The sequence below is a fragment of the Dinoponera quadriceps genome, unplaced genomic scaffold, assembly GCF_001313825.1.
Source record: "Dinoponera quadriceps isolate SergipeBrazil2010 unplaced genomic scaffold, ASM131382v1 scaffold717, whole genome shotgun sequence".
In the NCBI taxonomy this organism is placed as follows: domain Eukaryota; kingdom Metazoa; phylum Arthropoda; class Insecta; order Hymenoptera; family Formicidae; genus Dinoponera; species Dinoponera quadriceps.
The window spans coordinates 2,636,815-2,652,168 of record NW_014555639.1 but is presented as its reverse complement, the minus strand read 5'-3'; the positions used below and the strand labels follow the sequence as shown (position 1 = coordinate 2,652,168).

At 50.0% G+C, this 15,354-nt stretch overlaps 1 protein-coding gene across 1 annotated transcript; it reads right to left on the bottom strand.

Annotated features, from left to right (window-relative positions):
- Positions 1-77: 77 nt before the first annotated feature.
- Positions 78-11,773, bottom strand: LOC106744970 (LIM/homeobox protein Awh). Its single transcript, XM_014620160.1, has 6 exons — positions 11,511-11,773; positions 5,090-5,367; positions 1,758-1,975; positions 1,394-1,642; positions 991-1,155; positions 78-833 (listed from the first exon to the last, which is right to left on the bottom strand). Exons 1-6 carry the CDS (start codon positions 11,514-11,516, stop codon positions 766-768), a joined length of 984 nt encoding a protein of 327 aa, XP_014475646.1. The 5' UTR covers positions 11,517-11,773; the 3' UTR covers positions 78-765.
- Positions 11,774-15,354: the final 3,581 nt, after the last annotated feature.

Genomic DNA, 15,354 nt, shown 5'->3' with positions numbered 1-15,354 from the left:
CTCTTTTTTTTGTTCAACGTGTGCAATTGTTATATATATTTATATATATATATATGTATATGTTTAGTTTACAATATTTACATCACAGTACATTCATATTAAATGACGGTTCTTTCACGTTTACACGACTATCGAGACGCTACGGAAGATACTTTCATTTGAAGCATTGCTAGAGGACACGCGAAATTCCACCGACTCCGCGAATTACGTCTCCGATGACGTTAGAGAGATACGTCTCTCCGTTAAGTTTGCCGAAGGGAGAGGGAGGATGGAAGGATAATGAGAGTGGTGGAGTACAAAATTATCAAACACAACCGAGGAGGAGGAGGTAGACAAAGAGATCGATTCAATATACAGGACGAAGTTACACACGCGCTACCAGACACTCACATATACACACGCGCGCGCGCACGCACGCACGCACACACACATATACACACTCACTCACGTCGCTCTCCTTCATTTAAATCCTCCGACTTTTGTCTTCGTCATGAATATACATATTGTTCGCGTCAGAAACACGCGGAACAATACGTGTATTCGCTGCTCGCTTTTAACAAGCTTCCGCACCGAGAAAGGTGCAGGTTTTACCGCTGCCGGGGACATGAAAGCGCGTCATCGAAGAGTAATAACGCGAGCTTCTTCCCGCCTTGAGGATAAATTAAAAACGATACCTGTGCTTCGAGGCATGTATCTACCTTGACACTTTTTTTTTCCGTTAAAGCAATGCGTGTATTTACAATATGCTGAACCGAGCCGCGGTCATTAAACCTCGTTCGGCATGGACAATAGCATCGAGTCCTGCGAGAGCTCGTCCATCGACTGTTCCGAACCTGAGAACAGAGTTAACGAAATCGCGATTACGTAACCGATCCCGCTGGGATCCCCGATTAACGATCATTTCCTGGTACGGGCTGCTTAATCTTGGCGATAGTCTCTTACGCGATACTTGGTCCGACACTATGGGACGCGTTCCGTACGATCTCTTACCGTGATTATGATAAATGGAGCCCGTGGGACTCTTGCACGTGGCTGGGCTAAGTTGCGGCTGCTGTTGCTGCTGGTGCTGTTGCTGGAAGGAGTACGTCAGGTGCAAATTGATATGACGGCCGAAATCGTTGGGCGACGCGGTGGAATTCGGTGGTGATTGGTGCACTGTAAGAAAAACGGTCGATTCCCCGCTATTATAGCGATATCATATTGTACACGCGGCTATCGCGCGCTGTTCTCGTTATCAAGGAGATCTCTCGGGCTAGAAATTTGGGATTCTCGAAAGAATTCCCTTCGCACATTCTTGGAGCTTCAAGCTCCGCGGTACACTTTTGTCAAATGTATTTGGCGAAAATTCGGAAAAATGACAGAGTTCGAGCGCGCACGATATGAAGCATCTTACCGTGCTGCCCTTTCATCTTGCCCGTGTGCAGGTGCTTCTTCTGTCTCGCTCTCGAGTTCTGGAACCACACTTGCGTCACCCTCTTGCTCAGCCCGGTTACGTGCGCTATCCTCTCGAGGTCTTGACCGTCGGGATTACTGTCCAATTGGAAATTCGCTTGGAGAACCGAGAGCTGCTCCTCGGTGAAGGTGGTCCTGACCCTCTTCGCCTTGTTACCGCCCTTGTGCCCACTCTCGGAGTCACCGCCTTCTGCGAAAGTACCAATTAGCCGTGCCTCCACCTTTCCCCGCAATCTGTTCGCATCCATACGGATATACCCGCGTTATCGATAAGAAACTACAGTGGCAGCGCGAGACATTCTCACCATCGGACGAGGTGTTGTTGCCCTCGACGACATCGAGGTAATGCGCCTTGCAGAGCAGTCGCGCGTCCAGCAGCGCGAATTGCTCGCCGGTCGACAGCTGACGCGAGCAGGCGTCGCAAGCGAAGCAGGCCAAGTGATAAACCCTCTCCCGGGCCCTTCTCACCCAGTCGCCGGCGCCCACGCTGCGTCCGCATTTCGCGCATTTCGCGCCGAAAGTTCTGCAAGCGCCGAACGAACCACTTACTAAGGGTGGGATTCACTTGGAGCCACACAAACGCTTCGGGACGCCTAGAGAAAGACTATAGGCGGTGTCCGCTAGGGGCATTCTATCTACACAAGTGGCATCATCAATCTTCGTGTGTGTAAAAGAAAGCTTCGAAGCAACGTCAAGCTGTTCACACCTTATGATTGGTCTATACGACGGAGCATTCGCAGCGTCAAGTGGACCCCTGTCCTAGTGGCGAGTGTAAACGCAGCTATATCGATTGTACAGGCGGTAAGTATCGTGACGTTTCGGATTTACTTTGCGCCAAGTTATAGCCGCGCTCGATCAACGGCCACGGGGTGCAATGATAACCGTTCGAATATAATTCGCAGCCCGAGCGAGAGGCGGCCGAGAGAAGAGTGGTTCGAAAGAAGAGAAGGCAGAGAGAGAGAGATTCGTGTCGAGAAGCAAGTGGTCTTCAGTGGCGCGTGTTTCGCGGCCGTTTATTTCTTCGCTGCTCTCCCTCTCTTTCTCCTCCCTCTTTCTTTCTCCTTATCCCTGAACAGTCCTTCTCCCCGCTGCACGATTGCCTCGGGAAGGGCCCGCGAGGTATCGTCGTATACCTTCATGACTCAGTGTCTTCCACGTTTAATACCCCGTACGTGCTCGCCTGTAACTGCGGACTCTTGCGTTTTAATTAACCCCGAGATGCGAGGAGGATCATACAATACGCCCGTTGCATTAATTAGTTCGAATTATACGGCGGCCGAGGATCGGTGTATATCCACGGCGGAGAGAGAGAGAAAGAGTGGAGCGTCGCCTAATAAAGAGTATACGCTCGCGTGTAAATCCAGCGGGGATCGATTCTAATAATACCGCGCGCGCGTTTATGCAGTCGGCCGCGTCGTCGCTGTAAACGGTAGCCGTGTACCACGGCGAGCCTGCTGCACACGACACACGCACGCACTCACTCACGCACGCATCGGATGAATGGCCCGAAGAGGTTTGCACCTAGAACGCGGCGGCGACACGACGGAGCGGAGCAGCATCCTCGAGGAGGACGGTCGGTTGTTACCTCAGCTTGGCACAGCCGTGTCGCCGAATGTCGCGGCCGATAATTAAACAACGACTAGACGGCCATTAGCCCATTATCATATTCATGAACATGGAAAGTGCATCCGATCCGATACACCTCTCCCAGTTTCTCTCCGCGGCTGTGCTTGTGCGGATTGTGTTTGCCACCGGACATCGTGCGGATGTCTTATGGGTCGCCACGCGACTACCCCGGTGGTCAGCCACACCGAGTATCGCGCTCTCGGAATTTCTTTCAGCGGAATTTCCACTCGGAAAGTAGAGTAGACGGACAACTCGCTCGGGGTCGAGTGACTTTTCTCACTCTCAATGAATTCTCCCAACCCTCTGATCGTACAGTGGATATTTTCATTCGAAATTGACGTCTCGGTTCTGCACAGTGAACCCGTGCTTCGGGATAAAAATGCATATTAACAATTGCTATCGCAGCTAGATATCCTTTCGTGTCGACAAATTCAGGATCTGTACAATATCCGGGAAATTCTTCAGAGATTTCTATCTTAAGGAATTTCTCTCTATTCATCAAATAAATCTCCAATTCAAAATTTGTGTCCCGAGGCAGCGGAAACAAAAGCGAAAAAGTAAGCGGACGGATTGTCACAAGGACGACTTTGTGAAGATTGAGTTTCGATCCGACGATACACAACACCTTAATCCTATTGTGTTTTGAGAGAACGCTAATTCCGTTAAAGGTGAGGTTAAAGTCCTTGTCAGGCGCCCACGTCGGAAGCTAGAGAAGGATTTGAATCTCGAATGTCTCCCGTCCGCGGATTACGATGCATGTCGGTTCTCGGAGAAGATACCACAAAGAGTGTTACATGTCGAGAGAGAGGGACGCGGAAGCAATCTTACATGCGATACTCAGTCCCGGTAAATGTCGGTCTTATTTTTCGCCCTTTTTTTACGCTTCGTCCGTCCAGTTGCGCGAAGACTCACGCGGGACGGTTCTCTCTTTTTCTCGGAGCTCCATGTCGGCGATTGTCGACGAGTCCCCGCGGGTCGTGGATCCCGCCGACGACCGGGTCATCGTATGGCAGCATTACCAGGCAGAAAGCACGAATCAAAAAAATTACGCGGCGGATTCCTTCGGACCTCCCGCATACTGTTCCCGAGTACGCCCAAGTTAGCCGACTTTAAAAAGTAATTTCGCTCATGCAGCTCTTTAACGATAATCGATATTTTGCAATACTCAATTGAGCGAATTGCGTAAACGAGGTAAGACCGCGATTTGTGGTTTGCGCGAATACAAGATTGTAACGGTCGCGGGCTGATAACGGGTTTCCATCTGGAGAATGATAACGAGTCGATAACTTAATCGAATTCTTATGCTAATCCTCACTACCGCATTGAACCTTTCAAATTTATTAATCCAAACCGATTAGATTAATAACAACCGCGTCAATTTCTCGCCTTTCTTTAGAAATAAAGTTTGTTCAGTCCTCCACCGACAGTGACGTCCAAAGGAGAGAAAGAAGCATCTGTGAAAAACGTACGTATCTTCACGGAGAGTTTGCTTTTCCGCCAACAGCTCGCCGGAATACCTGCGTCGCAATTGCAATAATATGTAAGAGTCTAGAACATCAAACCTTCTGTGATGCCCGCTATCGCCAGACGCGTAGCGTCGTGTAACGATCGGATATCACGACGCCTGATTCAGGTTTGGTTGGCGTAAAACCCAGGTGACTGAGGTAACTGATTGACAGTTGGATAAACACATTGGGCAGACTTCGCCTGAAGCCTTCCGTACATTCGACGAGTCACCGCGGGTTCCATCGACTTTGATCTCCACGACCGTACGTCTTACATCGCTATCGATGCGCATCGCGCGCAACAAAAATATTCTACTTATTCATTCGATAATGCGAACAAAAAGAAAAGACTATATTTTCTTTCTGCTGCTCTCTCCTCTCCCCACCCCCTCCCTTTCTCTGCCGTTCTGTTGACGCGCACAACTCATCGATCTCGCTCGATCGTCGCGCGTGCAATTACAAAATAAGACGAGCGTTATTTTGTAGAAAAGTGCCAATCGACTTACAGGGCGTAGTCGTGCCTGCAGTAGAGCCGCATGCCTTTCAGGAAGCAGGAGTGCTGATCGTGCAACGGCCTGGCACAGGCGCAACACCTCAGGCACCTGGAGTGCCACGTACGTCCGCCCACGCACAGCACGATCCGTTCGCGTACGCGCTCTCCGCAACCACCGCACTCCATTACGCTGGGTGACGTTTCCGGGCCGACGACCAGGCCGCTGGTGCTTTCGGCGAGATTGGGACCGCCGTCGCACGCTCCGTCGCCGCTCGTGTCCTCCACTTCCGTCTGCGTAAACAAACAACAGATATTCAGATAGGTGGATGTATCGATAGACGGACAGATTGATAGATATGCAAGTTATCATTAGAGCGTCCGAAGTATCACGCACGCGTTACATCGTATTCTCGGAGTTTCTCGGGATTTTTCACCGAATACGAATTCATTCGAAGTGAAAATACTGCATTGAGAGAGATTCCACTTAAATCGTCAATTCCGACGGCCAACTTTTAAGAACTAAAAAGCAACTTGAAGGAAAACAATTACTAAGTTTCTACTGCCGTCTACGATCTTGCGAACTTTTGCAAGCACTTAATTCTATTAGCGGTGGAGTGAGATCAGATTCAATTTCGAACGGAAATATTTACTCGAAGATTCAAAACGGAAGGATTCGCTCTAAATAAGAAAAATTTTTGGAGCGACTCACTCTAACTTCCTGATGGAATCTCGTTCGAAAATATCTAGCGAATAATAAACGATCGACTTTATTTGCCCCGGCGGATTCTCTTGATCAATTCAAAGGAGCGCAAGTGTTAACGACAATGTCGCAAAATCCGAAGCGTCGCTTCGACGGCCGCTTTATCCGTCTCCCTTGTTCGCAGCTCATTTCATCAATGACGGCGGGGGGCTGCGATGCCGGCGTTAACATCCGAGAGGTTTACCGTAACGAGACCGGTAACATAATGACCGAGAGATTCGGCTGCGACTGGTTACTCGCACGGCCATTATACTTCCCATCGGCGAACCGTTCCCTCCCCTGTGGCACCCTGATTTGGGGGAATGCGTTGCTGCGGGATGTGTATGTGTGCGCGCGCTACGACGGATACGCGGGGTGATCGCGCGTACAAGCGGCGTGAGAGGTGCCGAGGCGAGAACACGCGTTTACACGCGGTGTGTGTACCGGCACCTTCTCGGCGACACGACGTAACACCGACAGGGACACATGTGTCACCATATTGAAAAGGAACGGCCGCGTATCGTTCGTCCGCATGGGAAGAGAGAGAGAGAGAGAAAGAACTCGCAGTGTCGCCGTTGGTTGTATCGTCGTGGTTACGTTCGTTCACGGTGGGGTGCCTTTGCGCTTGACCAGCTGCCTACCGGATCGCGACTCTGCAACTGGATACTGGCGCGTTCGGTAAATCGCGGAAGCGAGTCTGGAGCGTCCCGAGAGACAGAGAACGAGAGAGAGAGAGAGAGAGAGAGAAACCCGGCTGAGATATCAGAGTGAGATATGAGCGATGAGGAGTAAAGGCACGCTATCGACGTCTCGCGATACCACTCGAGAGACAGTTCTATATCGCGAGTCGCGATTTTCACGATGTAATCGCTCCAACTATTTGTTGCGGCAACATTGCAAATCCGATTAGTGCGCTCCCCGCAGCTCCCTCGCGAAGATACGTGTCGCGTAAGTGAAAGCGAGACGCAGTATCGATGATGCTCTCGTGTATTTGAGCGTTTTATATATACGAGTCCTGACGCGCGTAATTTATATTCATACACAAGCGCAGCTCTTCTCTCTCTCTCTCTTTCTTCCTCGCGCACCGCCGAACGCGCTCTCGCCGCGCGTTCGCATTTTGCAGGATAGCACGCGCGTATTAGCGTTTATCCGCGCTTACGTACGCGCAGCCGCGGCCGAGAGTCATAGGTGACAATAATAACTCGGAGTCGCGCGTAAAACGGCGTCGTAAAACGCGGGATTAGACTTCTTTCGGATGACCGTCGTCTAAATGTATATACCTTCGACTATGAAAGAGCTCGTCGCACGCGCGCAAAAACGGCTTTGCAGCGACGCGAACGAAAGTGAACCGCGGCGCCGAGATCACAGCCGAGAGTTCGGCTAGATTTGCATAATTAGAGGCTGTCAGCTTTGGGACTCATAATTTACAACACCATCCTTAGACCGATGTGTAACTATGTTTACGTACATGGATATCCAAAATCGCGCGATTATATCAGTAGTCATCGAATGTTTTTTTTATTTTTTCAATATTTTATCTCTCGATGCAAAATTGATCGGCTCGAATATTTCGCGCACGACAGTTGAGACACGACTTGATTGTACGACCATTGTGTATCTGCGAGTGGAAAATCAGCGGAAAATGTTAAGAACAATCGAACGCCCACTTTCTGCCGAAATAGCGGGCATAATTGGCGCGTTAACGTGCGACAGGGTTGCTACACGGCAGTTCATCCCTCGTAATCCGATTTGAAGATTGATCCGCTCTGGTATACTTTTACAACGTTATTGGCGTTCTCACTGGAGGGAGGATCTCGAGTACATTTTGGATGACAGTGGGCTCTATCCCATGTGTGAACTTGTATGTCGCGCTGTTCAATTGAATTCGTGCACGCCTCTGTTTAAAATGGCCGTGAGTCCCATTCGTGGCACTCGAGTGGTTTGGATTTCGATTTCGGTCCCTTTTCGGCCAACAGACACACTGCCACCAGGGGTATGACTTTCAAAGCTGAAAGCCTGTCGACGGGGGGGCCTTATAGGGGCTCCGCTGGAGGGTTTCCGACGCCTTCATCGGCCTTCACGAGTCTGTGTCACTTTCGGTTTAGAATACGGTGTGTCCATTGAAATCGATATTTCTTTCCACGGCGAAACCATTCTCGCGCAGTGGGTTCGTCATAATAATCATAAAACGATCTAGCGCCGTAAAACCGCGACTAACCGACGCTCTCGGTCGCCTTTCTTTCTGTTATCCAACGATATAAAGTTACCGGGCGGCAAAAAGGAATGGGCTTCTGCCACGATATCGCTCTCCTAACTGTATTCGACTCGCATTGTGCAGGTATAACAGTGATTATAATTACTTCCGAACTCATGAATATTAAATAACAGCGGAAACCAGCTCGAAATGGAAACGCAATACGGAAAAGATTCGCGATCGAACGTTGTAATCTTCGTTTCATGACGCGATACAACTTGATTGTATTCGGAATTACAGACCTCTCTCTCTCTCTCTCTCTCTTCTATCTTTATCTATCTCCCTTTCTCTCTCGCAAGCGCAATCTCGACGCACGGAACGCAAATTCGTTTTCAGTCGCTAATGAACACGACCGTTAATTAGAAACGAACACTTTGTAGTAGACTGCCTCTGGATGCGAGGACGGCGTTACTATCTAACAGAATTTGTCCGCACACACGGCTTCTCGTTAGAGGAATTTATTAGAGAGGCATAGCGCGTGTGCACGACGTGAGCACCGAGAATTATGGACGCCAAATATTCGCGTCGACGACCGTCGTACCTCCAATTTCTACGAGCGTATCGACCCGCTGCCAAAGTGACCGTGGTTCTTCTCGTTTCTCTTCATTTTTCTTCTTCCCTTATTTTTTCCTATTTTTTCTCGGTTTTTTGTCAAATACGCAATAATTGCTCGTTTGTCCCATCTTCGCCGTCGATTAAAACGATCGAAACGAACAAATAAAAATTTACACGCCAAGGATCGCCACACAAGATAGAAACAACATCGCAAGATGAAACGGATTTCGATTCATCGTTTCTTCTTCCAAAGGACAAGAACCTTCGGTTGTTTTCTCCTTCTCCCGTTAAGTCGAAACCCGAGAAAAATTTGACAAAATGGCCGGCACGACCAAACGGCCGAGAATAATCCCGGTTTTAGTGCGCAACCCCGACTACACGACTTTTCCGAAACAGCGGCGGCGAGACGAGCGAGAGAGGGATAGAGCGGGACAGAGAAAGAGGGAGAAAGGAAGAGAAAGAGGAGCACGAGCCTCTTCACGCCTTCATAAAAAAGGAGCTATCGCGTGGAAACGGATCGTTTCTTGTATGCCAAGCAGGTACAATGGACAGCGAACTATTCGAGGCGACACGGTCCCTACCCCAGACCACTCGAAACCCATTTAAATCGCCATCCGATTTCTGGTTTCGCACGCCACATTGTCGCCACCGTCCCGCTCGCCGTCGCCGGTCCCGCTTTCGGCATTGTGCGCCGTGCGGCATGCGGCCGGGAAAAGGGATTCGTCTCACGATCACTTGGAATCGTTTATTAACCGCGTGACCGGAGAGCCTCGTGATGACCGATGAGTAGCCGAGAAAGAAAGAGAGAGAGGAGAGCCATCGAATGAACCGTGACAATGGCGCTCACTCAATGCCCAGTGGCTCGCGTTCTGCCCACGCGCGCGCCTCTCTCTCGACATCTCGCGTGCGTGACGATCGCTCGTGCGTGCACCCTCCACCGCGGGGATAATGCGCTACTCGAAATTAGCTACATTTTCGAGCTGCGATTTTCGTACGTCACGCCTACCTTGCCCCTCGCCCACGTCGTCATCTTGTCGCCCGTTTCTGAATTTTCTAATCAAGTCATAAGCTGTGGAATTCCACTCTTGAAAAATCAAAGTGACAGGAGGGACACTCGAGCGATTTTTCAAGTCGATACTGAAGCGTCAAGTAAATCAGTAATGCGAAGAAAGAAACGTCAAGTTTCTTAAGATTACTTAAACGGAATTATCGAATTTCTTCGGTAAAATAAGAAAATTAAGGGACCATTTTTCTCTTTAGACCGGGCAAAATTATTTTAAATCCCCAAATAATCATATTTGTTACATTAGAAATTGATTTGTATGGATTGTCCCAATCGATAAAACTCTCTGTGTGAACATGTTATTAATAGCCGTCGAATAAATCTCTGTGTGAACATGTTATTAATAGCCATCAAAGAAAAATATCTTCTAGGTACTTTTTCTTTCAATGTAAATTAATGACTCTACCAGTTAAAAAAATCACGCGTCGACATCCACACACGCATCGGGTCTCCTTGGCCCTTCATTTTTATCGGCTGAATACCCAAGAGCTTCATAAATCTTTACTGTTGTTAGATCAATGAGTTCAAGAGAATCGGTTTGGCGATGGGGGTCCCCTCTTACATGATCCTACAAAGCATATTTTGCCTGCTCAATGTCGAATATTGTTATCCTCTCGATAATAAATATTGAATCGTGTGGTGTGATACAATAGAAGTTAAAATTACATGAAATTGTTAAACGCGAGTATACAAACAGAAGAACTGTTTTCAAACCGCCGCGACGACTAGCACGCGATCGAAACGCCACGTGTTTTCGCGTCACGCTTGGATTATCACGTTATCACGTTATCCACGGAGTCGCTGTCAAAAGTACAAACAATGTAAACGATTTATCGCCGCCGGATCAAGCCACATGTCGCGGCGCAGCACGTTCGGCGTATATTCGAAGAACGTAAAACAACGTTTAACCCTGGCAAAGTTCCGTAAACCGTACATCGCTTCTTATCACACGAGAAGCGAAATTCGCACACCGCACACACACGCGTGTGTATGCACTTTCCACGATAGAAAAATACAGCTTTGTACAAAGTTAAGCGACAGTTATTGTTCGCAGGGTATAACGGGAATGCTGAATTATATCGCATATAACTCGCGCACCGAACGATAAATTCACGCTAAGCGAGGCGTGTCTCGCGATTCGCGTCTCTCGCGCTTCCCTCGCTTCGTCTTTGCTCCGTTGTGTCTCGCTTCGTTTCTTACTCATTGCTCGCGTTGCTCCGCCGCTCGTCGACCGACACACGGAGCCTGAGGAAGAAGAAGAAGGGAAAGAGAAGTGAAGATAGAAAGTGAAAGAGTAGAAAGAGGGAGAGAGAGAGAGAGAGAGATACTCTCCCCACAAAAAAATGAAATCCATATAACTCCGGATAAGGCTGATGCGGCATTTTGCGCGCTTTACGCCGACAATTTACTGGACCACACGCGCGCGCGAACGAGCAAGCCGCGTGCGGACGTACGATTTCCTGAGAGGTCGCCTTTTCGCGCAACAATTCACGCACCCCTCGCGCCGTGTGGGACGACGACTGTCTCCGCGATGTGATCTTACGCGAATTTACAATTTCGCTCGTGCGTAGGCACGCTTCACGCGCGCCCACCTACGCGACCGGATGCGTAATTCATCCGCGTGCGTGTTCTCGTGTGCGAGGAACGGTCGGCCACGCGATTCGTTCGAGCCGGTTATCATGTTTCCGGCATTTTCGCGCGACATTCGTCGGCGAGTTTTCACGAGCGGACTGTTTGAAAAGAAAGAGGAAACTGTAAGTTCCTGCAAGCGCCCACTCGAGCTCGATCGATCTCTGGGCGCACGTGCGTGCGTACGTACGTACCTTCATGATAGCTCCGAGCGCCCGACGAGAAAAGGATGCCCCGACGTTCGCTCTCGCGTGCTCGACGAGCCCTTCACCGCTGGCTTTCCTGCGACATTGCGACGTGCGTTCCAGCTGCGTGCGAGTATCACCGGCGATTATCAAACGCCATACGCGACGGCGGCGACGCGCGAGAGGCGCATCATGGGCGCACTATGAGGAAGCGAGAATCCGCCCGGCCCCGTGTAATATAACGTAACTCCCGGTCTCTCTCTTCGCCGGGGTTGCGCTACCGACCGACCGCTCGACCGATACCCGACTCGGGGGCCGACAGCGGGGCGATCGTAAACCCCCGCTGCTCGTCCGCCGAATGGGCGGTATGGGCGTGATGAGCGGGCTGTGGCTGCCCCACGTAGACGACGGTCTGCGATTCGTCCAGCCTCGTCCGGCCCATCGCCGGGGAGTGGGTGCGAAGCGGGGAGACGAAGGTGGCGGTGCCACGCGGTCGCAATTCGCACGCGCACGTGTCCCCACTTGACGGACCCGAATCGTCCGCGCGGATGTGTAATAGGGCAACACGCGTCGCGTCGCGTCGCGCTGATTGGCCGCGATCTTGTCTTGATCCACGGAAGAGAGCTGTCCCTCTCGCGCGCGTCGTCTAGCTGGAAAGTTGCGGAGAGAGAGAAGGGAGGGAGGATGAGTGAGGAGAGCGACGTAAACCTACGCCATCGGGGAGAGCGCGAGGGAGGGACGACGAGGGACAGTTGCTCCATACCGATGTACGCGGTAGTTTGCAAAAAAAAATGATATATAACGCGCAACCTGATTCGATACGCCGTTATTAATTCGCGTATATGAGATATTTCTTCTCGTTTCCGCGATATTGATTCGTCCCTCTCTCTCCCCCTCCCTCCTTCCCTTTCTCTCACTAGTGATGTACAAGAGACAGGTCAAAGTATCGCGCGATATCGGCAGCCTCTTTCTCACACATTCTTATCGAAACGGCGGCGCGTCGTTATTGGTAGGCGAGAGCGACGTGTGTTCCAAAATCTACAAACCGGGGCGGGTGGAGGAGACGCGCTCCTCGGTGTGTGCGGAGAAGAACGCTGATATGAAAAATGGTCGGCACTCCCGCGCGCGCCGTTGTGTGTGCGCGCGTCCGTACGCCACGGACATAATAAATAACAATACGAGTCTGCCTACGGATACGGGATCTGCATATAGGTCCTGGCCTTATACCTGAACTGCCGCGGCGCGTCATTAAAATTATTTATGAGGAAATAAGAATCCGAAGCGGGGCCCCGAGTCCCGGCCCCGAGGTTCGCGCGGATATCCCTCGCACCCTACGCGCGCGCGAGCTTATCCCCGATCCTCTTTAGTCGGCTAACGTCCGGCTCGTCGTTGGTAGATTAGTAGATTAAACTCGGACGGTTCTCCCGTTCCCGCTCGTGTGCGAATCGCGCACGTGGAGCGGTGCACTATCGATCGCGAGCCTACTGTCTGGTAACTGTAACGTCATCGCCGGACTGTTTAATGTCTGCAGCATCGATTTTAACGTATTATCGATCGCTTTGCTATTTTCCCTTTTTATCTCTCCCTCTCTCGTTTGAAGGTGAAAAATGTCTCAGATTGAATTAGTTTGAAGGGAGATATTTCACCGATAATCAGTGAGTATTCACCGATTGTGAGTATAAACACTCGCACTTTTCCGTCTCGTATCTCGTCGATTTTGACCAGTGGGAATAAAATTTCACTGCAAAATTTGTAACGCACAAATTCGTTGTATCGAGTCCGACTTGATGCGTTTGCGGCGAGGGAATTAACGCCTTTTATGCGCCTTGCGGGTGTGCTGACATAGCATTTTATATCTGTGTTTTGCTAACTGTATCCAATAATGGAAACAGTCGTTGCTATTTACTGATCTTCTTCAGCAACATTTTACTAATTGCAGTGCCACATTTGTAATTGAATCACCAGCTTCAAATATAACATTTTGCAATGAAAATAGATTGATTTTACTTTAGGAAGCAGATCCATCCTTTCCACGATGGATCGATCGAACGATCAGCTTGGTTTCTCGATATTTGTGGACAGACATGATCAGCCCTTTCCTTTCCGATTTCATGAAAAAAATACTCCAAATTACACAGTTATACACATAGAAATTTAAATTAACGCATAGTTCGCAAAAGAAGGACACTCAAACCCCAACGAAGCGCAACTCGCGCGTGATTAACAATGTGTTAATATCGTCGTCCATAAAAAAGTGCAAAGAAATGTTAAATCTGTCGAGAAAATGGCGAAATTGTTCGCTTCAAGATGTCTAATAAGCTTCGAAAAATTCCCATTACTCTCATCTGATTGTTTCATCTAGTCACCCCCTACAAGCGCGCGCGCGCGCACACGAGAGAGAGAGTAACTCAATTAGCTACGCGCGTCTGTTTATTTACATAATCGGCCCGTGGGGCATTTAACGTATTGATCACGTAATTATCGGGACGAGCCCATATAGACCGGAGGCACGAAGCTCGTTTCGGCTTGCGCTCACGCGAGAGAGGATGAAGAGGTAACGCCGTAGGAGGTGAGAAATAAAAATAAGAAGCCCGGAGAATTCTCAGCTGGGGGTCATTCCTGACGGAAGATTTTCGTTCGTCGGGGTTTCGACGATCGACCACCTGGCCACATAGTTACACCTTGTAAACGGTCACTGTCTACCGGGCCGGCAATAAACGCGACCGACGCGACCGAGAGCCGACTCGTGCTCGGCGCACTCGCACTACACGGAAAGGTATTCAACTGAGATTAATCGCCGTAGATTTGTCACGGACATCGTTGCGGCCGCGCTTATCTTCTTTTCCCTTTCTTTTCTCCCCTCTCTCTCTCTCTCTTTTTTTCGCTCAAACTCTCGAAGCACGAAGTGGAATGGTGTTCCGAGTGATCGCGTCGACAGCCATCGGGTCGAAGACAATTTCCAGGTGATAATTAATCTTACTCCGTTGCAATTCCACTTATCGATCCCGTCACGGATCGCGGCGGTTTAACGAGCTCGTATTTGGATAGTCACCTCAATTGAGGCGATGTCTCCTAAGTCGTAGTAGTGGTGAGCGATTCAGGAACGAACCAATGGTACCGACGGCGATCCCGACCGGCCTTCCTCGCTGCGACAATTAGTCTCGAGTGCGCGATGATTTCGAGAAGACGCGGCGTTTACGCGCCTCTTATGAGTGTCGGGTCTTCATTTGTCCATGAACGCGGCGCAATTAGTATCCCGCTGATTCTCGAGGAGCGGACTTCCTCCCGCGAGCGGAATCTCGAGTGCGCGCTCTCGTCGCCTCCCTCTCTCATCTCCCTGGCCATTGTCCGTCGAATCGCGACCGTACTACTGCGTCCATCGATCGAGCCGCTGACACGAGGTGCCAAGTGACACGAGAGCAGCGATCTTCGCGCGCGAACCGTCGAGTGGACGTAAAACTGGCACCGACGTTATTAATGCCCCCTCGATACCATAGAGCTAACGATTATTTACTTCGAAATATTTATCCCGTATCTCTCCGTGCGCGGCCATTATCGTGGCCGGCATGATAAATGCGTCCCGTGAAAAATCGATTATATTGTCGATACATATATGTACATATACATATGTACATATGAACGCGAGGCGTTCTCGCGAGCATTCTCGTACACACACTCTTTCTCTCTCGCGCGCATCGATCGGCATACTCTCGCGGTTAGCTCGCGAGAGCGCCAACGTATGTAACGTTTCGACACAAGTCCATCGGCGGCGGGCGATGGACCATGGGTGATGGATACGCCTACTCTTGATATTTCGGTGATCAATAACGCGCCTCTCGGTGCCGTTCGCGCC

What these genes read in the sequence shown, in the direction of transcription:
- LOC106744970 (XM_014620160.1), bottom strand. An exon ending in CAACAACACCTCGTCCGATG is followed by an intron (nt 1,643 to 1,757) that starts GTGAGAATGTCT and finishes GTACTTTCGCAG; the next exon opens with AAGGCGGTGACTCCGAGAGT. An exon ending in CTCCATTTATCATAATCACG is followed by an intron (nt 834 to 990) that starts GTAAGAGATCGT and finishes CTCTGTTCTCAG; the next exon opens with GTTCGGAACAGTCGATGGAC.